A 27436-nucleotide genomic window follows, 5' to 3' on the forward strand; every position below is an offset into this window, starting at 1 on the left:
TAACCCTGCGGAGTGCTCGTTCGCCCGCCCGCTGCAAAAAGTGCGTTCTTTGTTCTTCGCTCGCTCGTTCGTTCTTCTGCGCGTAACGGGAAAAAGGGCCGCTGCCGCTGCGTTACTGCACTTTTCGCTCTTTCTCTTTTTCAAGCTTTTGTAGTAATGATTCTTCTTCTGCCGCTGCTGCAGCCACCGCCGCCGCTTTTACAATCGCTTTTTGTGCTTGCTGCTGCTGTTATATACAGAGAAGGCTACGCGCGAGAGAGAAAGAGTCATTTTTTTCACCTTATAGTGTGTGCTGCCACTGCTGCTGCTGCTTGACTTGACTTTTATTATACGTATGCTGCACAGACACACACGCACTCACATACGTATGCAGTACTATATAGATGCGAGCGCGCGGACATCGGTGCAACGACCTTGAAATTATAAACACGGCGCGAAGCGCATCGATACCCCCTCACACGCGCGCACCGGTGACTATAGATTTTTCCATCGCGTTTCCGTGCGCGCATTCGTCGTTTCTTTGTGTATCGTTCGAGCGAAGCCGATTTGCGATGCGTATATGTAAGTGAAAATCACTCGTATACGGGGCTTCTTCTTTCTCGAATCAGCTGGTCGATTTTTACACCCGAGAATCTCCTCTCTGCATTTGGAGCTGTACACGCGTATGGCCTAGCTCTGTACCTATTCATGGCATTGAATCTGCGCTTGTGAATATTTACGCTGCACCGCGCGCGCCAAGCAGCAGCAGCAGCAGCAACAGCAGCATTAGTACCATACCTCGAGTCAACGAAGATCATCGCCCCGTGGTCGGTCGTCTCTCTTTTCCCCCCTTCTCGGACTTGGCTCTCTTTGCCTTTTTCCACGCGAGTCATGCAGCTCGTGCATATGTGTGTGTGCGAGCGAGCGAACGCGTCCATCCATTACATATTCCATAAAAGCTGCCCACGGCGCAAAAGAATGATAGTTCAGCTCTCCCTGCAATATATTTTTTTCACGAGACTTCCTAATTCCACACATTCTGCGTGTGTATACATCTTTCTATAAAAGAGATGCGATCGCGCGCATCGATGCCGATGATGAATCACGAGTACATTAGCTATACATAAAAGTCAAAATCTGTGGCTGCGCGGCGGCATTCGAAACATATAAGCGCGAAAGATGCAGTCGCTCCAAAGATTGTTCGAGCGATGGTATGGGCGCAACTTGCAACAGTAGCGACACGCACACATATAATATACAAAATATAAAAGGCTCGCGGCCTTTTAAAGCTCCGCATCTGCCTTCATCGTAGGCGTTCTCTCGCTTTTTCGAGACTGTATACATATACAGAAGCAGAGCAGCAGCAGTCGCGCACGTACACATTATACGTCGCGTCAGTGGCTGCTGTTGCTGCTGGGCGATCGATCGATAGCAGCGCACACTTCGCGCACGACGACGACGACGACGACGTCGTCTCTCGACTTGACGTCGAGACGCGGCTGCCGCTGGCGTATAGTTTGTTGCGCAGCGCGCGTGTCCGACCCTTATGTATATAGTACGTACGCACGGGTCTCTATATGGGCGATTGTGCGTGCCCGGTCGACCGATGAGCACTTATAATTTCACTAGAGTGTGCTTGCGGGCTTGCTCGCGTGAGTGGGTTCAACGACGAATGACGAAAACGAAAAAAATCGACCGTCCGCAGGCCGATTTTCGCGCACGGACCATACAAGTCTTACGTAATATTGCACAGTCCAGTTCGTTTTTCTCTTATATATTATAAAAAAAAGAGAAGACTCTTTAATGTGTCGTGCGGCACGAGTGTCGTCGTTGCTGCACACAACTCTTTGTTTCGTTCGCGCTCCCCATCAACCATCCTTACTATATGCCCGGCTTATACGTGTACGGGGCAGCCCTTTAAATCCCCGAGCCAGGCCCCGCCCGCGGTGCGCTCTCGCTCACTCTTTCTCTCACTGCTACTACCGTACTACCTCCCCTTTTGTCGCGCGCCGAAAGCAAATTTCAGCAGCAGCTACAGCAGTCAACTCTCGGGCGCAAAAGGGAGTGCGAGCTAGAGAGAGGACGCGGCAACAGCTCTCTCTCTCTCATTCTGTCTGATACCGCACGCGCACGCTGCCTTCGACCTTGAATTCGGCAGTATTATATATAGCGCTGCGCGCACGCTGAAAACGGGCCAAGAACGTGGTTATAAGCGGCGCGCGTCATGGGGCATGGAAACGACAAAACGACGAAAGGCGACGACGACGGAAAAAACCCTAACCCACTGAGAGAAATCTTCATCAAGGCGGATCGGGGAGCAGCAGCACACATTTGGAGCGGTTTTGTCATCTCGAAATCGTATACATTCGACTTTGCTAATAATAATATATAAAAGTCGAAGTATGATTTTTCGAAAAATACACACGCATAAATATATCATCGCGGCTTTGCGATTCGACGCGCAGCTTGCACCATCTGAATATGCACAGAGCTCGAAGGCCGAAATAACAATAACGTTTTTCCATCAGCTGCTTTTAACCATAATCGTAAAACACCGGCACAGACGACAGCTTCCCTCGGCTCTCTCTCTCTCTCTCTCTCATTTTTTTTTTCGCGCGCGAAGCTCACACCCTCTTTATAATATAACAGTCTCGTCTCTCTCTCTCTCTCTCTCTCTCGTCGCGTTGCTCTCGTTTTCTCTCGTTCGTGTACTCTCCCCTTCTCGAAGATACGATGCCTGTATAGATCGTGCGAATAATATTGCGAGGTAAGCAGTGGCAGTGCCGGTGCTGGTGGTGGTGGTGGTGGCATGGTGTACACGGGGGATGAATGCCTCGTCGTTGCCGATGGTATCGATTGCTCTCGTGGCGCGTCGCGTCACGTATTATATTATTATGCACATAATCCCGAGCGCGCTTCGAGCTTCTCCTCGTTGACTATACTATATATCTATATGGATAATTATATCGTCGACGTTATCGTTAATGTTTCGCGAGTGCCCTCGCGATCTCCTTCTGGTGCGCTGCAGCAGCAGCATAGACTCTCGAATGCACTTTAACCCAATACTCTCAACCTCTATATTATAACGTGCTTAATTCTGCCATCGTCGCCAAGATTCCCTCGGCATTCTTATAGTTCTTTCCGTAACTTTAATCCTCTTCCATCTTGTATTATCCAGATGGGCCACAATCGCGTATACCGAATCGTCGCGCGCGCGCCAAATTAAAAAGAAAAAGAGAGAATACTTGGCAAAGTGCCCTGCAGCTCTCTAATATAGCACGCGGCGCGCATTCGTGCACGCAATCGTTCCCTTATTTTTTTTTTCTTCGTCTCGTATTAAATAGCAGTAGCTCGAGCGCGGGGTGATAAGGAAGCCTCGAGGCGGCGGCGGCGGGACATACTCCGGAGAGCGCCAATCTTCGTGTAGGAGCAGTAGCAGCTCGTCCAAGCTTGTAATTGTGCAAAGTATAAAAGTTTATACAGGGATATATCGGTGCACGCTAGAACGCCTTCAGCCTCGGTACGAGCTTGACTAGAGACAGACTATATGCTCTTGTATGTATTCCGTGTACGTAGAGCCGGTGCAGCAGGATCTCTCTCTTATATATACGCTGCTACGTACATATACGATGTGCAGTTATATATAGTGCATATGTAGATCGTCGGGTTGACACGGTGAGCTGCAGTGTTGTAGTGTAGTACTACTACATACATACGTACATGCGTGGCAGCTGCGCGCGAACGAGCGCAAAAATTGTGTTGCCCGCGCGCGGTGGTATATAAGCGCACGCAGGGGGAAGAAAGACTGCCGCTGGTACTGCTTCCGACCCTCGCGACCACGCGTGTGTGCTTAGTTTTCTCTCTCTCTCTCTATATATCGAAGGGGGCCAAAGCGACGCCGGTATATATGTATGTGTGTGCGCGTCGATTGTCGAGGCGAAGTGAACTTGCGACTTTTGCATTATGCAGCGCGCGCACGCGTCTCTCTCTCTCTCTCTCCTCGAAATATTCGCGCGATAGAGAGAGAGAGAGAGAACGGACTATGACTGGGCCCGTTATAGGCTACGCGTGTGCACGCGTCGCGCTTATATACAGCATATATACATATAATAGAAAAAAACAATGCTCGCCCTGTGCCATACAGGCGCGGATTAGGCTCTATATACCTTGGAATACGCGAGAATATATATACGTGTTAGGTTTTCTCAACTCTTGCCGATCGGTGTACTAACAACGCATGCACACGAGTATCTACTCTCCCCCTCTGTGTACCCTTGTGTGTATTTTATACTTGCAGTGAGTATACAAGCAGCTATACATGCAATATTCGATTTCGCGCGCGATGTCACGCTGCGTGTGCCCCGGCAAAATAGAGCTCCTCTGCTTCGACTAGCTTATTTTTTCTCCGTCCGCAACTCCATCCTATAACATTCGAAATCTCTCTCTCTAATTCCGCTAAAAGTTCTTTGCGTTTCGAGATGAGAGAACAAAGCAAAAAAAAAAAGGAAATAAAATCAATGGAATCGTAGCAGTATATACATAAGGTACACGAGCTAGCTATACGTCGAAGTCATTCTAAAAGCTTGCGTTGCGTCGCGTTCGGGCATCGCAGCGCGGCACCAAAGGCGTGGCAGGCGCGTCTAATGCCTCTGTCCGTGTTTATGTTGTATAGTGTATACGACGACGCTCGCGCGCCTAACGGCTTCTTTATCGTCGAAACGCGTGTGTGCGCGTATATATGCACGCGATATAATAACAACATCGAGCATTGGCTTACGTCCGCGCGCGCGCGCGTCTACTCGTGCCGCTGCGCTGCGCGTGTCGCGAATCGTCCGCGTGCGGAAATTACACTTTTTTATTCATTGTTTTTTCGTTGTTGTTATTTTTTTATATCGCGTAGAACGTCGGATGATTTCGTATTTCAAATCGCGATATATCATGGCGTCGGAAAAATTCAAAGGTTCTCGCCCGCCTAATTGAGGCGTTATAAACGACGATCGTTGCGAGTTTATAATTAAACACCGTGACCGATTACCCAAAAGTCACTGGCCTTTTTCCCTCCATCCCCTTCTGCACTGCACTGTGCAACTGCTATAATTAATCGCATACGCGTATAAAATAATACGAAAGCCATGAGTCGCCACCGTCCGCCGCGTTATCGAATTTCGAATTAAAGACACACAGAGGCTGGCATTGAGGCTTCAACGTAAATACATGTAGGGTTCAAGAGGCCGCCGAGAGCTGCAACTGCACTCGACTGCACATACGCGCACAAACACGATTCCGGCAACTTTGCTTTGTAGAGGCTTTCGCGTTGATACGTAACAGGGCAGCGGAGGCGCGGTTTAGTTGGATTATTACAAGGCGCGCGCGCGCACACATGTGTTTATAAGATCATTTATTTGACTCGTGTGCAGTTAGGTCGCCTATACTAATAATGTCAGCGCCGCCACTACGATGACGACGACGACGACGACGACGACGACGATGATCGTCTATAATATAACGTAGCAACAGTAGTAGCAGTAAGTAGCAGCAGGTAGCTACACAGCGAACGAGATATACGTATAGCCGCCGTCAAGCATCAATGACAAACGGATATCCGAGGAATGCGACTGCGGCGCTGCAATGATAATGCGCGCACTGTACATAATGCATCCATCGTACAGCATAAGTACCACGGACCGGAAGTTCGATAGTTGCGTTGTGCGTTGCGTGCGTTATATAGCGCAGCTAGCTATATATACGATAACGTGTATTATACTTACCGTAACGAGCTCGAAGCTTGGAACACATATATATATATTATTGTTGTTGCTGTTATCGACTCGTCGCGTTGCGTATACACGAAATTTTGCACCGCCGACACCAGCGTCGAGTGTAGTAGCACAGCTGATGGGAACGGGCCAACGAGTTTCGAGGGCCCCGAGCAGCAGCAGAGTAGTATATAGCGCGACAGGTGCAGGTGCGCGCACTCACACGCATCGTTTCCCTGAAATCCGCTCGCTGGGACTAACTCGGACGTTATTATTACTGTACTGCCTGCAGCTCTCACCCCCGTATATAGCAAACGCACGTTTTCGATTTTCTATAATTTATAATATATTTCTTCGACTCTCTGACGTTTATTATAATGACCCGCTGTGCATGTGTGTGTGTATGCCTGCGTTTAATCTCTTTCTCGCAGGAGAGTCTATACATCTATAGGCCCCGATGATGCCTGGAGTTCAAAGCACTTGAAAGAACGCGAGCGAAAGTAAATAGTCAAATGAACATAATACAAATGTATGTGTCTCTCTCTCTCTCTCTCTCTCTTGACAATGATGACGACGACGATGATGATAATCACGAGGACGATAATCGTTTTCGAGTGGATAATTTGCCCCGGCGTTGGCTCATTTCGAACCCCTTTTTCTTCATTCAGCACTTACATACTCGTACGTATATTATGAGCGATCGAAGATAGACGTACAGCCGGAATATCACAAATTTCAACAGCCGTGATGTAATGGTGTATACGTACGACTCGACACCTCTGTTACGCTGGAAAAAAAAGGGGTGTTCGAGCTCGTTTTCTCATGATACGCGTTCGATGGAGCCAATGAGAGAAATCAACGCGCTCGAGTATTCGTGAGAAATTATCGACGTTGCGAGCTCGGGTCGCCCAAATGACTAATGCAATCTAATGTAATACGTGCAAAGGGAGCGAAGAATAATCCTCGCTCTTTTGGCACGCGACGATTCAATTACGTATGCAGCAGCAACGATCGAGTTTGGGTCTTTTCAAACGTTCGACGCTCGTAATTTTTGTCGCGAAAAAAAGGAAGAAGAATCTGCAGCTGCTGCTGCTGGCCACTCCTCGCTGCGCGAAGTTTCTGGCGATCCTCCCGCGCGCGCGCGCGCGACCCCCTGTATACCTTGAGAGCTTTATTATACACAGGCGCGCACGCACCCACGCGCGTGGATCCTTATTGCGACTCCTTTCTATATATATACCACGGGTTGTGTGTACGATGTTCAGATTATATATTATATATATACCATGTGTATATATCTTTTGTGCAAAAGCGTCGAAGGTCAAAAAACACACGAGAGAGGGACAGAGTCGGTCGCGTGGGCGACCCCTCGTGTCGTCGTACTCGCGCACAGATCGTCAATTCGTCCATATGTATTACACGCGTGTATCCCTAAATATATCTTAGTTATATACTCGTCGTCGTACATCGATAAATCCTCCTTTTCGCTTAGAGAGGAGACGACTCGTCGCTCTCTTTTTGCTGCGCTGCGACCTTTGTACGTCTCGTTTTTCTTCCTGCCCCCATTGTGTTATTTTTATTATTTTTTTTTTTGTTTAAGCCGAAAAAATTAAGCCCACGCTCTCGTGGGCACGATGTAATTTATTTACCAACTTCCTGCGAAGTTTTAATGATACGATTTTATTGTTAAAAGACTCTTATCGTTCTGTTTAAACGAGGCATTGATTTATTTATTCTTTTTTAACTCACGTAACGTTGGTCGAACGTACCGCACACGTGTCAATATACGTATTATATATACGAAGTAAAACTTAACGCATTTCTTTGATTACCGTTTGCAGGACGATGAGACGAAGCCAGCGGTCGACGCCGACGGAGAAACCAAAGACGTCGAGGCAAACAACACCCCGGCCAAAGAAGCCACAAGCTTCGCCGATCGCGGAAGAAATCTTCTCCAATCGATCAAGGTTCCCACTGCCCTCACCAACGTTCTCTCCAAGAGAAAGAAGGTACGTCGTATTATTAAAAAAAAAAAAAAGAAAGAAAAATTCGGACGTTATAATTCGAGAAAAAACAAAAGGCCAAAGTACGTGTACGTACATACGTAGTTTTGTAACGGTATACGAACGCGCGCGTGAGAGAGAGAGAGTTGAACGACCCTATGTACGCGGAAGGGAAAATTTTTCAGCTCCGACACCCGTGTGTGTACGGCAATTTTCTTCTTTTCATTTTGCGCTTGAAATCTGCGCTCTCTCTGCAGCCAACGAGAGTCACCGCAGCAGCAGCTCACCACCACCGCCACGTTAGTGACCTCGGATGTTTAAATTATTCAAAAAAGAAGAAAAAAAAGAGCTGCTTTTCAACCGGCGAGCGATCCATCCGTCCATCCAACGCTGCACTCGCACACATACATACACACAGACACGGACGCACTGCTCGCGCGCCTTCTCCTCTCTATGCAATATCGGCGTATATACATGTGTGTGTATAAAGAAGCCCTAGAAAGTGACCTCTCGCGCTGCTGCACGCACACGTGCGCACACGCATTATACACATACACGGAGATAGATACACACAGAGGGCTTTACGAGCCAAGAGCTTTCTCTTATCTCCGGTTGCAGAGATATAGAGAGAAGCGTGCATATATAGCCGTGTTGTATTTTTGCTCGTCGTGGGGTTACACGATGTATACTATTTTGTACAGAGTCGACGGGTTGAGTTTTTTTTTTTACGAGAACTGCGTATATTATCGTGCGTGTACATTGCGTACGATATTAGTTGCTTCGAAAGGATGTAGGAGGGAAGTTAAAACTACAAAAGATTCAAAATTTAATTTTTTTTTGTTTTATTTAATTTTTATTTGAATGCGCTTATCTATAATAGATAGATCTTTGGAAAAATAATCTTCTTAGCACCCAGTATTTTAAAACTTCTTCAGAGCTTTTTCAGCCCCCGCGGGTATTCGGTCGACGAGTTGCGTTACAAAAGTCACATCTTTCTTATCGTCCTCCCGACTCTGACTCGTCACCGCCAAGCAAATATTGTACAGATCCTCGTTCCTCAGATTCTCGACGATCATGTCGCAGCAGAGTATCGGCAGCCTGTGATGTATCAGCACCCACAGGCAATCGGTGGCCCACCTGCGGAAAAATCTCCTCGACACGATCTCGCGCAGATGCGCCGAGCAAGCCTCGAACGCCAGCTCCGGGCACGCCATCCTCCACTCGGACGCGCCCCAGAACATCTCTCGGTATCGCCTCAACGTGAGCCGGCTCGCGATCTCTCGCGGTCGCAGCTGGATCAAGTCGTGGAGCGACAGGCTCGGCGCTGTCACCAAGAGGTTCTTGGCTGTCGCCACGAACGACTCGTTCGCGAGGCAACGTCGATCGAGCTCCGACGACTTCGCGAACAGTCCGTACTCGGCGTAGAGTTTCATGATCGTCAGGGCGTCGCCGAGGTCCGGCTTGTAGCCTCGCTTCTCGAGACGCTCCAGCACGTCCAGAACACCGGCCGTCCTCATTCTCATCTTCGTGCTTCTTGCCGACTCGCAAAACCCGTCGAAGAGTTCCTCGTCGGGGAAGACGAATCCGGACAAGTCGGCGCCGCGATCCAAGAGCACCTCGACCAGGCACGGCTTGAGATTCGCCACGGCCAATTGCAGCGGCGTGTTGCCCGACTCGTCCAGGGCGTCGACTCGCACCTGCACGTTAGCCTCCTCCTTGATCTTGAAGAATGTCTCGGCCAATTCGTAGTCGTCGTCATCGTCGTCCTTTCTCCGGCAGATCGAGTGCAGGAGAGTCCGCGCCTCCTCGTCGGTCCAATTCTTATCGGCGCGCAGCCTCAGCAGCAGCTCGACCAGCTCCTTGTTGCTCTGCCGCAGAGCCACGTGCAGCGGCGTCCGCATCAACATGTCCCGGGCGTCGATCCGCACCGGCCAGCGGCTCGCCTGGAATATCGCCCCAGCCAGGACATCTCCGCGGCGGCGTTTCCAGGCGACGACGTGCAGAGCCGTCGATCCTTGATTGTTGGCCAGATTGGGATCGGCGCCGCGTCTCAGCAGCGACTCGATGACGAAATCTCTGTTATCGTGTGCATCGGCCAGAACCAAGTGTAGCGGCGACTGGCCCGTTCTCGTCACTCGGCAATTGGGATCCTGGCCGAGCTCGAGAAATTCTTGTACGATATCGTCGAAGCCAAACTCACAGGCCGCGTGGAAATGCGTATAGCCGAACTCGTCGACGTAGTTCGAGTCCGATCTGTCGTAAATCTTGAAGAGATCGTTGATGACCTCGTCTTTGAAGCAGCCTCTGGCGACTAGATGCAACGCGGTGGTGCGACGCAACAGGGGCTCGCCCGCTTTGTCGAGCTCGGGATCGTTCTTGTAGCCGCTGTCGGCCACGAACTTGACGAATCGGCCCAATTTTACGGGATTAAAGTACATTTCGCCCCAGTACGTCATGCAATCCAATAGCAGACGCTCGATCTCTCGCTCTTCAAAAATTTCCCGGAGATTCGGAGGTTGGCCCGGCCAATCGTGGATCAATGATTCGACCTGACGGAGAAATTTGTATCGCTCCTCTTCGACGTCCCAATTCAACCCGTCTCGTAGGCACTTCAGTCTTTCGAATTTTTCTTGGCGAAGAGGAGAGGGATGATCCGCGTTCATCGTTCTGATTACTCAATATACAACACACGCACAGAAGCTAATTATTATTTAGAAATATTTTTCACTTTTTTTCACTCAAAACCAGTCGCCTTACTCGTATAATAGGTGTTCACACTGCAGCGTCTTGACTCATACTAACCAATGAACTGGACCACATGTGCAGTGAAAGCTACGTACGTACGCAGATGCGTCGTTTCCGTTCGTACAGAGAAAGTTGCCTGTTCATGCATTGAGAGATCGCGTGGCAATGACTTTCATAAAACGAATCGACTCAAAAACGAATTTACAAAAGTAACCACGTTGTTCGAATCTTTATGTACTCATCTTTTTCTCTCGTTTTTTGTCGCAGGAGGCAGACACCGAGTTGGCCACCGCGGGTCTGGCGAGCTCCGAGACGCTGGACGACGCGGACGCAGCCGCCAACAAGGAGAAGAACAACGTCGCCGAGGACGGCATGGAGAACGTGCGCCTGGACGCCGAGGCTGCGGACGGCTCGCCGCCGACCAAGCCCCATCCCTTCTGGGTCTTCGTCACCATTGCCAGACGTCACCTGCTCTACAGCGGTAAGCCACATTAGTCTTTATTCATCCTTATATATCATCATTATCGAAACTTGATTCGTTTGGTTTTTGCTTCTCGCAGGCGCGACACTGCTCATCCTGATGCTCATGATCATCATAATCTGCGTCGCCTGCGTGGGACCGCGCCGCGTCGTCGTCCAGCCCACCAAGGACGGCAAGGTCTACTCCCAGACGTCGTGCGGCAAGATCGAGGGCCTGATCGAGGAGGACGCCTACGTGTTCCGCGGCATACCCTACGCCGTGCCGCCCGTGGGCCAGCGACGCTGGACCAAGTCCGAGCCGCTGAACAAGATCGAGGACTGCTGGAACGGCACCTATCTCGCCCACAACAGCTCGCACGTCTGCTGGCAGCGCAACGCCCTGGGCAACATCAACGGCGCCGAGGACTGCCTCTATCTCGACGTGTTCACGCCCCAGGTGTCGTTCGAGAAGCCGCTGCCCGTCGTCGTGATGATCGGCGCCGACACGCTCAGCGGCCCGTCGCCCGGCATCATGGTGCCTTCTGGCAAGCTCGCTCACGTGCGCGACATCGTCTACGTGCGGCCCAACTTCCGACTGGACGTGTTCGGCTTTCTCGCGGCCGAGCCGCTGTCGCGCGACTCCCGCCCCAAGAGCTCCGGCAACTACGGCCTGACCGACATCATCAACGTGCTCAACTGGGTGCAGCTCAACATCCACTACTTCGGCGGCGACAAGAGCAAGGTGACTCTCTGGGGCCACCGCGCCGGCGGCAGCTTGGTCAGCGCCCTGGTCGGCTCGCGCAAAGCCAGCGGTACCTTCCAACAGGCCTGGATCTCGAGCGGCAGCGCCGTCTCGCCTACCCGCGACTTGATCGAATCGGAGAAAGAGAACTCCATGTTCCTGGACTCGATTCAGTGCAAAGACGCCGACTGCTTGAGAAGCAAGAACGCCGAAGATATCATGGAGGCGGTGCCGCCGTCCTGGTATGCTTCCAACACCGGTCTGCCGGCGAGCAACCAATCCGAGATCTCGAAGCACGAGTGGCTCGTCAGAGACGGCATCATCGTTCAGAAACACATTGGCGAGATCTTCAGCAAGACCAACAACTTGCCCAAGGTCGTTATCGGCGCTACCGCTCAATCCGGTGAATTGCCGCGATCCCTTAGCTACAATGAAACCGCCACGCCCGAGCAGATCAAGAGAATCGTCCAGGAATCCTTGATTGGACTGAGAGGAGAGGCTGATAAGGCATTTGCGTGAGTATAAACTTTTTATCGATCGATACGTATATCGTCCTCGATTGGAGCATGTTCGATAAGAAAAATTTCTTTCTTTTTCAGTCAATACAATGCCACTGTTAAGGATTTGCACACGATGATTTCCGATATCCGCGTAGTGTGCCCGTTGATGACAATAGCTTTGATGAAGGAAGATATTCCATTTTACGTCGCGACTTTCCCGCGCAACGAAGTAGCGGACGCCGACGCTGACGCTGCTGCAATTCTTGGATTCTTCTCATCCAAAACTCCCGAGCAAAAGAGACATTTACAAGCGATTCAGCAACTTTTCAATCACTTCGTATGGCATGGCGAGGTCAAAGATTTCACTCCAAGCAAAAAGGTCCTCATCGTCGATCAGGACGTTTTACCCCAGTCGACTTACGACAACTGCAAGCTCTGGATTGAAAACACACTAGTACCTACTAATGGAAAGAAAGATTAAGTGTCATTTAACTATCTTTAAAGTGATAAATGGAACACGATGCGCCGATTTTTGTGCGTAGTTAGTTGAAAAAAAATATTGCTAAGAATCGCATAGAGTAAATTGCATTTATTGTTTACTCCAAACAATTTTTAATGCAAACCCTAGATTCTTCGCATTATTTTTTTTATTTTAGGTTTTTTATTTATCTGACAAAATGAAAGTTAGCAACACTGAACGATCTTTGTGTCAAACGATGAACTTAAGTCATTCATCGATAATTTAATTTAGGGATGACCTTTTTAAAATTTAAATATTTTCTTTTTCAGTAAAACAATCAAACAATCAACTCAAAATGCCATAAACTTTAAAGTTTTTGAGAGAAACGAGATCTTTCGTTACAATTAATTGTCACTTTTATCTTTTTAGAATATCATCTAAAATTTCCATTTTGCCAATATATATACCTTCGTTTTAAGCAGGTAAAAATTTTAGGTATTGATCTACAATTTTCAACGTGTGTTTAAACATTTAATGTGAGATTATATTTCAGTCTTAATATAATGCAATTATCACAAATTATACTAAAAAATTGTTAAGATCTTATAAAAGATTGTCTTACTTTATAAATTTGAAATTTATTCATAAGTAAATCTGTCTGTGAACAGAATATTCTTGTACGCAATTTAGCAAAGTATGCGGACCTGAAAGGATAATAATTAAGTATGTGTATAAATGTGAATCAAATGTAATATATTGCAAGGAAAGTAACTTGTCATGATCGGGAAACATATGTGTATGTGTGTACATTTATTCGTATAGTTTTGCATATAGTACATGTGCTCATAAGAACAATTTTAAGAAATAAAAGTAAGAAACTATGATTTAAGATATTAATAGCGCGTGAAGCTTAGTTGTCAAGGATAGTAAACGATCTACACTAATGCATTGAATGTATTACTAACAACTCGGAAATTACCGTGAATTGCGATTTTGTTGCTTTTAGTGAGTCATACTCTTTAATTTAGCCTCATAGGTTTTTCAAATTTAAAGGTGTGATTCGTTTGTATTAGTGTATAAAGTTATTTCATTCATCATACCTTCGATGAATAACGAGAGTGTGTTAAAGTATCATCAATGCATGTTATTTATAAATTTTGCGTTAATGCAATTGCAATGTTTCATTCATTGGATGGCCTCTTTGCAGAAGTGTATTTGTGGAAGAAGTATATTTTTTATGCAAAATGGTTTAAGACTGTTTTCACAAAGCATAGACCAATTGACTTTATCCATCTAGTTAACTTGTGCATGAAGTTAAAAAGCAAGAATGTACTTTTATAAAATATACTACAATATGACTGCCTTATATCGAAAATAACTGCCAAATTAAAAACACCACGGTTGATCGAGTATTTTTGACAGGAAATTCAAGCTAGCAAATTCTGTATTTGTAGGCTGCATAATACATAAGGAATATATTTCTTCGAATAATAAACATCCATATATTTTAGAAATAAACACGTAAATTTTATGAAAGAGCATTTTCATACCTCACATAAAACGATTAACTGTTAACCCCAGTCGCGACGCGACGAGTAGATACTCAAAGATTCAATTATTATTGTCGAGAAGTTCGTGCACGGCTTCCCGGAGAAATAATTAAACTACGATTTCATGACGGACACCATTAAAGTTATTGTAAAAAATATTCTCCATTTACTTTTCACAAATTAACTTTTACATAAATCATTAAATTAATTAAATTATAATTGTTCACGCAAATGTGATAAATTAGTATATAATAGGCAGATTTAAGTCTTTTATAGGTCCTACGTTCTACTGATTAATGTAAGAGTAAATGAGTATTCTTTTTATTTTTTTAATAATGGTTTTCTTCGTCCAATTCACGGTCGTCTATTTTAAAAGCATCGTGAATGTTTTTTAACGATTTCAAGTTTAAAAATTGATGATATAATGGTTTTTTGCCTATTTATTAATTTGCTGATGTGCATGAAAAGCAAGAAAATAAAAAAAATATGTACAGAAACGAATTCAATATCAGGATCAATCATAAGTAACGAAATGTATTATATTATCTAGTACTAAAGTACTAGATAGAAATAAATTAAATCGATATTTATTATATACTTACTGCACACTAATAAGTGATTTATTGTAATGAAATAATATCAATAAAGTTATTCAGCTTGAAAACTATCTTTATCAGTATCGTTATTAACCCTTATCAGTATGTAGTAAGATGTGGAAACTCGATGAGTTGCCACAAAAAATTTATAAATAACATTGTCCTGAATAAGTTACCAAACACGGAATGTATAAAAAATACGAGCTCCAGTTTTTTTGAGTAACCGATACCTTCATAAGTTGTGTAAGTTTAGATTAAAAGAGAGAAATTTAAGATATATCGCGCGAATATGTAACGCACAACGACGATAAACGCGCAAAGTATCTAATGTCATCGCATAATATATCGAGCATCTCGAATCGCGTTCCTCGGCTTTTCGAGATAACAAAGAAATTCAAACGGCGAGTCGAATTATGGCGGCGATAATTTTCAGCGCGCAACACAATGCGGCAATGTGACGTAATGCGAGTTTCAATTAAAGCGTAATTTTCATAATTGAATACATCATGAGAATCGAGCAGCAGCAGCAACCTTGAAATAACTCGCAACTTAATCATCGAAAATGAGAAGCATCGCGATGCGCGTCTGCTTCGTTTCAGTCGGTGCGCGTAGCCGGCGGAGAGGCTCTCCGCGTGCCGGTCGACTTTGACCAATCGCGTGGCAGGATTTCAAAATTCATATAACGGACAAGACGTAATGTATCGCGTGCGAAACCTCTGCTGCTGTCCCGCGCGATTTCGGGTGGGGGGAGACCCGCGAGCAGCAGACAATAATTTACACACAAACATACACGCACACACAGATGCAGGAAGAGGGAGAGAGAGATAAAAAAAAACAATACAAGTTACAACTACACGCACATGCTGCGGCGTTTTTTCGTTGCATCGAATATACATGCGCACACGCGCGTGCGGCCCAAAACTGACACCGACGCACGCACGCACGCACACGGACGCATGAGAAAAAAAAAATTCTGCGGGCAGCAGCAGCAGCAGCAGCAGTAGCAGCAGTAGCTCGCCGGCGTGTGTACCGCGCCACCACCACCATCGCGCGTCGATACACAACAACAACACACATTCTCAACGGTAGAGTATGTTTAGTGTCTTTCTCGATCGCGTCTGCGGCGTGTGCAAACTTTCGTCGCGGCAGTCGTCGTACCACTACTACTACCGAGCGCTCGCGCCAAAAATCATCCTCGATAATGTGATTGCTCGTTGCAGCAGCGGCACAAGCACAAGCGCGATCATCACGGACTTGAGCTCGCAGACGAGCGATAATCGAGAGATTGTTATATTATTCGCGTCGATTCGATTGTTATTGCACGCCGCGCGTCGTTGTTGTCTGCAGTTTCGGCGGCTCGTCTCGCAAAGACGACGACGACGGATCTGGACGTGTTTTTTTCGTGCCGCTACTACGACAACAACCACCGACGACAACGGCAGCAGCACCGTTACCGTCGCGATGTCGGACAGCATACAGGTGGCCATCAAAGTCAGACCGCTGATCAGACGCGAGAAGGATGAAAATCTGCCGATACAATGGCTGGTCAGCGACAACACCATCGCGCCGACTGATCCGGAAAAGAAAAGCAGCAGCTTCCAGTTCGGTGAGTGTGTCCACCCCTCGATCGTTATCGAATTAATTTTATAAATAACACGACGCATTCTTGGCTGTTTCCTTATCAGATCACATATTCGATTCGCAAAAAAACAATGACGACGTCTTTCAAACGGTGGTCAAGCCCATCGTCGGGGCCTCGGTCAACGGCATCAACGGCACGGTGTTCGCCTACGGACAGACGAGCTCCGGCAAGACTCACACGATGATGGGAACCGCCAGCGAGCCGGGAATCATACCGCTGGCCGTGGAGCACATGTTCGACGCGATCGCCGAGACCTGTCACAGGGAGTTTCTGCTGAGGGTCTCCTATTTGGAAATTTACAACGAAAAAGTCAACGACTTGCTTGACACCTCGGCTACGGATTTAAAGCTGAGGGAGGACTCCAACGGATACGTGCAAGTTCTCAACAGTAAAGAGGAAATCGTCAGCAGTCCCGATAATATTTTAGCTCTCATGAAGAAAGGTGATAAGAATCGTAGTATAGGACAGACGGATATGAATGAGAGGAGTAGTAGAAGTCACACGATATTTAGGTATGCATATAGATGTATTAGATACTTAAATTGTTTCTTCCTATCACTGATGTTTCATTTGTAATTTCTTTTATTGCAGAATAACTGTGGAAAGTCGAGATGAAAGTAGTGATTCAGATGGTGCCATTCAAGTGTCGCAGTTAAACTTAGTTGACTTAGCAGGTTCAGAAAGAGCACGACAGACAAATGCCACGGGTGAAAGATTTAAGGAAGGCACGCATATTAACATGTCGCTATCAACTCTTGGGCTAGTAATTAAGCAGCTCAGTGAATCTTCTGAACCAGGCTCTAAATATGTAAATTTCCGAGATAGTAAATTGACAAGATTGTTGCAAGCATCTTTAGGAGGTAATGCAATGACTGCTATAATTTGTGCTGTTACACCGGCTGCTTATGAAGAAACTCAGTGTACCTTAGGTTTTGCTTATAGAGCAAAGAGTGTTAAAAATAAACCACAAGTTAATGAAGTGTTGTCTGATGCTGCATTACTAAAACGATACAAAAAGCAACTTGCTAAATTGAATGAAGAACTTGAAAAACTAAAAAATGATAACAAAGTTCAAGTTGTTTTGGAAATGGAATCAAAATTACAAGAAAAAGAGCACAAATTACAAGAAACGGATAGACAAAATCAAATGCTTGAAGAGAGAATACAACTTTTAAAGAACAGCATTATATCCGCTGGAAGTTCTATAAAAGAAGAAAATCCTTCACTGATTCCACGAGCTAAACGAAGACGTACATGGGCTGGTGATCGAGCTGCAAGTTCTCGTTTCAGTCTTTTACCTAGATCCTTTAACTTACCAACTATTAAAGAGACTCCACATAGTCCTGATTCAAAATCTAATGATAGAGACAGAAAAAAAAATCTTCAGAAAAGGAAAAGTATTATTCAAACAATCAATCTTAATGATGAGTCTTTTGAAACTGCATTTACAGACTTTGAATTAGAATTAATTAAAGTGGCCAAAGAACGTGAGGAAGAATATGATTCGGCTATGGATACTACAATGGATAAATATCACCACAGAATAAGCTCAAGATCAGAACCTTGTGTCAAGTTCCAAGATGATGTTGAAATACATCAATTGAGTAGTATTAGTGAATGGAGTGATGCTTCAACTATTGACCCTAGGAGTACACCTGGTAAAAGTAAACTTATTCTGTCATATCATTTCTTGATTTTTATTTTGATTTAACAATAATATTTTAATTTTTAGGAAAACGACAAATTATTATAGAGTCTCCAGGGACTCCAAAATCTGTATTGAGAGAAAGATTGGATTATCTTACAGAAGAATATAGAGCATTGCGTGAGTTTACAACTCTAGAAAAGCAAATTCTTTCGGATGATAAAACAGATGGTAGTTCTCAAAGCGAAACAATATTTTTAAAAAATCAGGTTGATGGATTAATAAAGAGACTTGAACAAAAAAATAATTATCAGACAGAGTTGGAAGAACAATTAATGCTTTGTCTAACTTGCATCAAAGGCCTAAGTACGAAAATTCCAGATATTTTAGAGCTATGGAAACCAAATATTTTTAATGAAGAAGGAGGAGAAGTAGATACCTTTGCAGAACTAAAAAAGCTGGAAAGAATTTTAGAAGATCTGGAAAACGAAGCAAGCCATGGTGAACCAAAACTGACAGCTTTGGAAAAGAAGTTAACTGATGATTATAACGAGTGCGCTGAGGAACTGAAACAAGTTCAAGTTCAAAAAGAGCTACTTATTACTGAAAATTTGGAACTCAAACAAGACCTCCTCAAGGAATCAGATAAGCAGAAGAAGAACGAAGGTCTTATGCAAAATTTAAGAGTTGACACTGATTGTTTAATGGCAAAGTTGATTGAAAAAAATAATGAACTTTCAAAGCTTAAAGAAAGAGTGGTAGAATTGGAAAAATCCAATAGTGAAATGGTACAAACAATTTCTCTTAACAAACAGGAAGAATCATTTACATTAGTTGATACGTCAAACATCAAAAATGAGAGTACTGAAAAAATGGTTTCTGAAACAGAAAATAGCGATGAAAGTTCGTTAAAACGTGAAATTTCCGAATTATCACAAATTATTGAAGAAAAAAATTCTTCAATAGAGGAATATCAACGTACAGAAGCTAATATGAACTTGAAGATTCAAGAACTACAGAACTGTTTGGAAAAATTACAAAATTCTACCCAAAATGAGACAAATAAAATGGAAAACTTATCTAAAATAATAGAAGATCAAGCAGTAGAAATAAACCAATATAAGCAGGTTGAAGAGGATATGAAAAAAGAGATGGAAGAACTACAAAAAACGTTACTAATTTATAAAGAAAAAGATCTGGAGATTTCAAATTTACAGAGCATTATCAAAGAGAAGTCAGAAGAAATTTCAAAATATTTACAATTCGAAGAGAAAACTAAAAAAGAAATCGAATATTTGAAGCAGTGTATCAACAATTCTAGTCAAGCAAAACAAGTATCAGAAGAATACCAAATTGATAGTAATTTGTCCAGTAATTATCAAATTGAAAACATCGATATTTCCGAACTTCAAGCATTAATTCAAACTAAATCATTTGAAATTGAGAAGTATCAAACTTCCGAAATGGAACTAAAACTTGAAATTGAACAAATGAAACAAGCTCTAGAAAATTTGAAAAATACTGAAATAAACACTTCATCAAACTCTCAAACAGAGTATTTATCACTCAATTTCGATAAATTGAAAAATGTTCAAGAATGCGAGCTTAAAATCGCTGAACTTTTACAAGTAATTAATGATAAAACCAATGAAATTGAAACATTCACTGAAACAGAAAAACATCTAAGAAATGAAATTGAAACATTAACGGATAGAGAAAAATATCTAAGAAATGAAATTGAAAGATTAGAAAATTGCTTGACAGAGCTCAATGAGAAATCATGTGATGCAACTACACAAAATACAGTTTCCAGCAACAAAGATGATGAATGTAATGCTCATTTACAAAAAATGCAAGAACAAGCTTTAGAAATTGAGCAATATAAGCAAACAGTAACGGAAATGCAAGAGGAGTTACAGAGTCTTCAGGTTACTTTGGCTACAATGGCAAATATTGAATCAATAAAAGAGAAAGAAAGCACTATTACAGAACTTTCTGAAATCCTCAAAGAAAAAGAATCCGAGATAGATTACTTAAAACGATTAGCAAATGATGAAAAAATGAAAAATGAGAATTTAGAACAGCTTATTAAATCTGATGATGAATCTCTTGCTGAATCAGTTTCTAAACTTGTTGATGCCGAAGAAATTTCTAGACTCTCGTCTATATTGGACGAAAAATTACTAAGTCTCTCACAGTATAAAAAATCTGAAGAAGAACTAAGAAATCAAATGGAATTGCTGCGAAAAGAAAAGTCTGATATTCATGAAAGTGAAAAGATGGCTATGGAGCTTACTGCATCGGAAAAGTTGAAGATTTATGAAGAAGAAATAGAAATTCTCAAAAAGCAATCAGATTTGAACGAAGAACTTAAATCAAAAGTGGATTTGCTTGCAAATGATATTGAAACAAAATTAAAGACAATTGAGGATTTAAATTCTCTAAATGCAAAACTTCAATTAGATCTTGATTCAAAAGTTAATGAAATGACTCAAAAAAATCAGTTGCTTGTAAATGATATTGAAATGAAGATGCAGACAATTAAGGATTTAAATTCTCTAAATGCAAAACTTCAGCTAGATCTTGATTCAAAAGTTAATGAAATGACTGAAATACAACATACTTTTGAAATCAAAATAAAAGAACTTGAACAAAAGCAGAACATTGTTATGACGGAAAAAAATGAACTGTTAGAAAAAATTAATAATTTACAGTCTAATGATGGTTCTAAACTTAAAGATTTAGAAACGGAATTAGCTGATTTAAATATTATTGTTGATTGTTTGCGATTAGAAAATGATAACTTGAAAAAACGTTGCTCTGATTTTGAAAAAATGAGCAGTAAAATTAACTCATCGCTTGTGACAAATAAAACGCCAAAAACTCCAGAAACACCTCTTGAGTTAATCACTGATTCTGTCATAGAAAGTTCACCAAAAAGTATAGAACAACAGGTGGTAACTGACAATGAAGTTCAAGAATGTTCAATAAATGTAAACGATTTAGTTGAAGTAGATAATCATACCAAACAACCACAAGTTGAAATGATGACAGATCCTCAAAATGTACCTGCTAAAACTAATGTTGTAGACACTCCTCAACTGTCCACGAAAAAACTTGAGTTAGAATCAAGCAGTATATTTGCAAATCAAACTTACTTTGATAATATGTCTATGATGACTGATGACTGCACTGGTTATATTGGAACTGAAATAACAGAAACTATAGACATGACTGCGGTAAGATATCTAATGAATATTTTGTCTTATAATAAATTTTTAAATAATTATATGTATTTATGTTATTTTAGTTCAGTAAAATTTTACCTGTGAATCAAGGATCAGAAAAAGTGCAAAAACCATCTGATGATAATCAGAATCTAAGTAAGCTTGAAGATGTAAATACAATCAATAAGGACAGGAAAATGGAAGATTCAAGTCCTATTAATGATATTAGTAAAATCACTGATCTGAATAGAACAGAAGATGTCCAATCTCCATCTCTACATACCTCTTTAATGTCAAATGAATCTCTTACTTTGGAAGAATTAGAAAGGATCAGAGCAGCTTTGGAAAATGATAACATTAAATTGCGCTCCGACTTACAAAGAAGAATTCAGGAACTTGAAGAAGTCCAAAAAGTAGTGACTGATTTTAAAACTATGCTAGGAAATTTGGAGCAAACAGTTAATGTTTTGACTGATGAAAACATGGACTTATCAAAAAAGCTTTCTAAAGAGAGAGAAAGTAGCAGTCAAGTTGTCAGTAATTTCCAGTTGGAGATAGATACGTTAACATCAAGACTTTCAGAGATCTCAGAAGAAAAAACTAAGCTCATTGATGAAATCAATATTGTTAATGAACAGCTTGAGAACTTACGTGGAACTTCACCTGTTGTAACCGATGAAGATACTAAAAAGAAGATGGATGAGTATCAAACAAAAATCAGAGAAATGGAAAGTGAAAATATTGATTTATCAACCAAAGTTATGGACTTGATCGAAGAGATGGATAGAATCAAGGAGAGTAAAGTTCAAGCTTACGATCACGAGTGCATTTATAAAAATAAATTGGATGAGGTCAATGAAAAGATACAGTGTACTGAAAAAGAAAATATTGAATTATCAAGTGACTTGACTTTGCAAATAGAAGAATGTGACAAACTGAAGGAAACGGTTGATGTATTGAGGCAGCAACTAAAAGCTTACACCGAACAGCAGAAGGAATCGAGCGAAAATGTCGAACTGTTGGAATGCCTGAAGCAAGAAAACGAGCGTTTGGCAAACGAAGTTATCGAGTTGCGGGCAAAAGCAACACAGTTGAATCGAGAAAATACAAACTTGTCGACTCACATTGCTTTGGAGAATAGCGAAGAATTGAACGAATCGACGATTAACGATCGCCGCAAGAGCGCCTCGTTCGTCATGGACACTTCCGTAAGTAGCGAGAGCGGCTTCAACACGTCATCCGTCAAATTCCGCATCAAAGAGCTCGAGGATCAAGTTGACTCACTGACCATACGCAACAAAAAATTGAGCGAGCTCAAGCTCACGAACTGCAGTCAATGCGTTCATTTGAAGGAAATCAACGAGAGTCGGAGACTCATGAAACTTGAGATCGAAACTCTCAATAAAAAACTTCTCGATGTCCAGAAGAAATATGAAAAGAGATGCGAAGAATCGGAATCGCTCATAACGAACGCGCACGAGGGTGTCAATACAAGCTTGAAAAATTTGAGCATGCTCGAAATGACCTTGAACGAAAGCTGTTACGAAGGATTGAACGTTACAGTGATGGAGGAAAAGGTTCACCAAATGTCTAATGTCCTGGAAGAAATGCAAGAAAATAACGCTCGGCTGTCGAACCAATGCCAGGAGAAGTGTCTAGAACTGGAAAAACTCCAAGCGGAAAATATATCACCAAATAGTCCAACATCGGTGGAGAAGAAACGTTCGAAATCGAATTCACGAAAAACTTCGGCAAGAATTCAAACACTCTTGAAGGATGTCGAGAGAATGAGCAGCGAGTTTCAAGAATTGAAACGGCATAACGACAAAGTTGGCGTTACTTTGGACAAGTTTAGAGCAGAAAAAAATGATGTCCTAAGAGAAATCGAGACTTTGAAAGAAGCCAACAACGAGTTAAAAAATCAATACGATAAGGCTCAAACAACTGTCCAATGTTACGAAGACAAAATCAAACTTCTCGAAGAAGAATTGGAAAGTCTGTACAAGAAAGCCGAAATTACCAATGCAACTGAAGTAGAAATTCAATCTCAGAAACTCGAAATTGAGGTACAATGCGAAAGCTTGCTCAAAGAAAAGAAAGATTTATTATCAAGAATTGAAGAAGCCGAGGACAACTTCAAGAAAGAGCTTGAAAGTTGTAACAGTCGAATTGGTGATTTTGAAAAAGAGAACAATAACTTGAAAAATGAAATCTTGAAGCTTGAAGATATAGTGCAAAATCTCAGAGGTAATAATCAAAGCATTATCGAGGATAAATTGCAAGAAGAAGTTGACGAGGCAAAGTCTAGAATGATCAAAGAAATAAAATCTATGTCCAATTTGCCCGAGGACGAGGTGAAATCACTATCAAAGCAATCTGTCACCGACATTTTCGTTAATTTCGTGACCACTCTTCTCGCAAAAGAACAAGAGATGGTGAAACAAATTCAACAAAATTCCGAAAGAAAACAACGAAAACTTGAGGAAGAAAGAAAGCAGAGTAGCGATGCTGAAAAACGAGCGAACGCTTGGGCCAAAACGTTGGAGACGGATCTCGAGAAACTTCAAGGAGATTGCTCAAAGCTCGAGCACAAAAATGCACGCTTGATGCAAGATATTCAAAAATTGGAAGAGTGTCTGAAAGAGGCTCATCACGAAAACCAACAGTTGCTCGGTAACATCGACAATTTCGAGCAAGAAATCATCTCCCTACAAAAGGAGCTCGACCAGAAGGCCAAAAGTGAAATCGATCGCGATTCAGCTATCAGCGCAGCTCAAGAGAAAGAGAGATTATGCAGAAATAAGGACGAAGAGTGGGAGGCGCGTCTTCGCATGGAGAGAGACGAGCATCTTCGCGAAGTCGAAGAGCTTCAATCAGAACTGAATTCTTGCAAATCGAATAACGATGATCTCAAGAATACGATCGAAGGTTTGGATCTGGAGATCGAGCATCTTAAAAGTACCATCTCGTGCAAAACCAGCGAGTGTTCATCGTCCTTGCAACAAATTGAAATAATGGAACAAGAAATTTCGCGCCTGGAAGAAACCATTCAGCATCTTAAAGATGAAAGCACAGAAAAAAATAAGAACATTGAAGAGATTACCAGGTTGCTCAAGATCAAATGCGACATGCTTACGGAATACAAGACCAGGGCTGAAACTTGGCAGCCCGAGTACGAAAATATGCAAGCTCAGCTAGCCGAAAGAAAAATGGTTATTGAAAAATACAAAGAAGAGATTAACAATCTGAAGTTGGAGAACAAAAAGCAGCTTGATATTCTGCAAGACAAACTTTCATCTGAAGAAATTAAATCATCTGGCTTGAATAAGCAGCTTACAGACATCAAAAATAAAAATATTGCTTTATCTACTACCATTGAAGAGTTCAAAGATCGTTGTTCGGAGCTTGAACGAGAAAACAGTAGTCTTCAACGGAAGGTAAAATTTAATTCTAACTATATGGATAAAGATACGCTTGATGCAATATTATTAATATTTTATGAATTTATGATAGGTGAGAAATAGTACGAGCAAGGTTCGAGTGGAAAACGAAATGCAAGAACTCCAAGATGAAAATCGCTCTTTGAAAAATCATCTAGAGGGATCTTACAATCGTATCAAGGAACTGCAAGAATCCAAATCGCAAGTTCAGCGTGAACTATCGGAAGCTCAAGGAAAGGTCGAAATATTGGAGCACGAGTTGAATGCTAATAAAATAGCACTGGAGTCCTTGCGAGACAAATACAACAATGATAATCTGCAGAAACTTCGAGATCATTACGAAGAATTATTGCGCGAAAAGAACAACATCGTACTAGAAGTTGAAGAGAAGAAAATGATCATTGCCAGCAAAGATCAAAAGCTCGTCGAGTACAGTATTGAAATTGAGACTTTGAAGAAAAAAATCCAATATTTGTCCAAAGATAAATCGGTTCTGGAAGATAAAATCAACGAACTTTTCAAAGAAAGCGAAAAATTACAGAATCAAATAATGTCTTGCGGCAAAGATAAGGATCTTGCATTCAAGCAAGTCACCGAGGAAAAAATTAAAATGCAACAAGACATGGAAAACGTAAGTATTTTATTACTTTTAAACCTTTTATATTCCTGATAATTTATTTTTACTAAATTAAAAAATCTTTTTGTAATTTTTTATTTAGCTCATGACCAAAAACAAAGAACTTGATGATGAAATGGAAGAACTTGTTCTTCACATCAAACAACAAGAAAACGAGATCGCCGATCTACAAGATCGTTTGATCACAGGCGCCATGGGAACTGCCAACTTGGAAAAACTTCGTACTTTCGAGGAGGAAAATGAAAAACTGAAAATTGATTTGCGAGTTGCCGAAGTCAACACTGGCAAATTACAAAATGAAATAATTCGTCTTGGCGCAGATAATAAGTTCTTGTCTGGTCGCATCGAAGATATGAATATCAAAATTGCCGATTTAATGGAATCGAAAACTGGCAGTCGTAACAGCTCTAAGAGTAGCAGCCCAACGACCCAGAAAAGTAGGCGTCGCTCTAGACGTAGTAACGTTTTTAATCAACACAGAAACATCGAAGAAGTTGATAATAGAGATGTAACTGATAATGAATCACCATCGTCAACGCCAACACCGCCTCCAAGTTTTTCCTCTTATCAAGGATGCCAAGCTTGCAATGATCTTAAGAACCGTATCCGTGAAATGTCATTGGATCTAGTTTCTCGAAATAATAAGATAACAATGCTTGAAGTACAACTGCAAGCTGAAAGTTTCCCTTACCAAGTGAAGTGTAACGAACTGCAAGAAGAATTGTTGAATTTGAAAACAGAAGTAAGACTTCAATCAATGAAGGTTTTTTTTTCTTTTATTCATCTAAATTAATTAAAAATTCTTTTTTTTAGAATTCTAGTTTCAAACTTGAAATTCAAAAATGGCAACGAGCTTTGATGAAGGATAGTTCAAGAGAATGTAAAATTTGTCGACAGAAAAGTTTAAGTAAACGTGACGCAGGCATTCAAGTCAACGAGGAATCTAAAGTCAGTTTAACTGGAATGAGTAGTGGCATCGTTCAGGTAAATAAGACGATTGAGTAAGCTAAAAAAATTCTAAAAGGCAAAAAATTTACATTGTTTTATTTCAATTTTAGGATCACTTAAGACTTGAGAAAATGGAAAAAGAACGGAATTGGATGAAAGAATTGTGCAGAAGTCGCGCGAGAAGAATAAAAGAATTGGAGCAAAAATTAACTGAGTTTGAAAATGTGAAAAGCAGTTAGTGTAATTGAGTTTTTATATTTATTAGACAAGATCTTCAAATTATTGATATTTGTTTTATATCTGTGCATAGTTACGTAAAGTTTATAAACTCTTATTAAGTATATTTTAAAATTTCCATTTCACCAAGAGGTAAACCTCTTCATAAGGTGAAATTTAACATGTAGTTATTTAAATCGTTATAAAGCTATAAAATTTTATACCGAAAAATCAAAATATCCGCCGCCCCAAAGTATTTTTTTACAATCAAAAATATATAGTTATATTGATTATGTTATATGTTAATAGTAAAAGAATAGCACACAGTTGACATATTTTTAAAATAATGTCACTATGAGATATCGTTAAGTACAACATTTGACGTACCCACATATGTATAGAATACTATTTTTCATGTGTGTAAAGTGTCCTTAAGAAATTAACTCGTATGTTTTATCTTGCCATTGATTACAAATCAAATTTAATAAGAAAATGGAACTTTTTTAGTTTTTTTATTAAATTTGAAATGCAATATCGGAAATATTGACTCGTTATTTCCAGTGATTATACGTCAATTTATACATTCACGCTATGAATTAAACGTTGCATGACATAAGTTTGCGGAATAATGTCGAAGCATAGCCAAAACAGATTTCTTGAAAACAATTTTCAGCAATACGCGAAAAATTGTTTATTTATTTTAATACTGTGAATTTTTTACCAGATTGTCTGATAGATAATAAAGTATGTAAGACAATGTCTTCTAGTACAATAAATTTTGATATTTTTAGTAAATCATTGAATTCTTTTTCTACCCTTCACATGTATTTAAAAAAATCCAAAGATATCTACTTTACAGAAATTCAAAAGATTTTCTCGTAATGCTCGTTA

General features: G+C 41.9%; 2 protein-coding genes across 7 annotated transcripts in view; both read left to right on the forward strand.

Annotated features, from left to right (window-relative positions):
* Nucleotides 1-14861, forward strand: part of LOC106649644 (neurotactin) — a 29386-nt gene extending 14525 nt beyond the window's left edge. For all 4 annotated transcript variants that reach the window (XM_014367164.2, XM_014367162.2, XM_014367163.2 and 1 more), the window contains exons 3-6: nucleotides 7577-7744; nucleotides 10751-10964; nucleotides 11044-12199; nucleotides 12284-14861. In XM_014367164.2, coding sequence (XP_014222650.1) covers nucleotides 7577-7744; nucleotides 10751-10964; nucleotides 11044-12199; nucleotides 12284-12665 — 1920 coding nt within the window. In that variant the 3' untranslated portion in view covers nucleotides 12666-14861. The remainder of the gene's footprint in view (nucleotides 1-7576; nucleotides 7745-10750; nucleotides 10965-11043; nucleotides 12200-12283) is intronic.
* Nucleotides 14862-15871: 1010 nt separating this feature from the next.
* Nucleotides 15872-27340, forward strand: LOC106649643 (kinesin-related protein 4-like). Of its 3 annotated transcripts, XM_023457669.1 has the most exons (10): nucleotides 15872-16396; nucleotides 16476-16944; nucleotides 17024-18096; nucleotides 18165-19766; nucleotides 19809-21316; nucleotides 21388-24741; nucleotides 24818-25375; nucleotides 25464-26123; nucleotides 26195-26365; nucleotides 26440-27340. In XM_023457669.1, exons 1-10 carry the CDS (start codon nucleotides 15883-15885, stop codon nucleotides 26566-26568), a joined length of 10038 nt encoding a protein of 3345 aa, XP_023313437.1. In that variant the 5' UTR covers nucleotides 15872-15882; the 3' UTR covers nucleotides 26569-27340. The 3 variants fall into 3 exon arrangements, with proteins under 3 accessions (XP_023313437.1, XP_014222646.2, XP_014222647.2); XM_014367160.2 differs by having other exon boundaries at nucleotides 18165-21316; XM_014367161.2 differs by having other exon boundaries at nucleotides 17024-18090; nucleotides 18165-21316.
* The last annotated feature ends 96 nt before the right edge of the window (nucleotides 27341-27436 follow it).

Source organism: Trichogramma pretiosum, unplaced genomic scaffold, assembly GCF_000599845.2.
Source record: "Trichogramma pretiosum strain Unisexual culture from Peru unplaced genomic scaffold, Tpre_2.0 scaffold132, whole genome shotgun sequence".
NCBI classification, from domain to species: domain Eukaryota; kingdom Metazoa; phylum Arthropoda; class Insecta; order Hymenoptera; family Trichogrammatidae; genus Trichogramma; species Trichogramma pretiosum.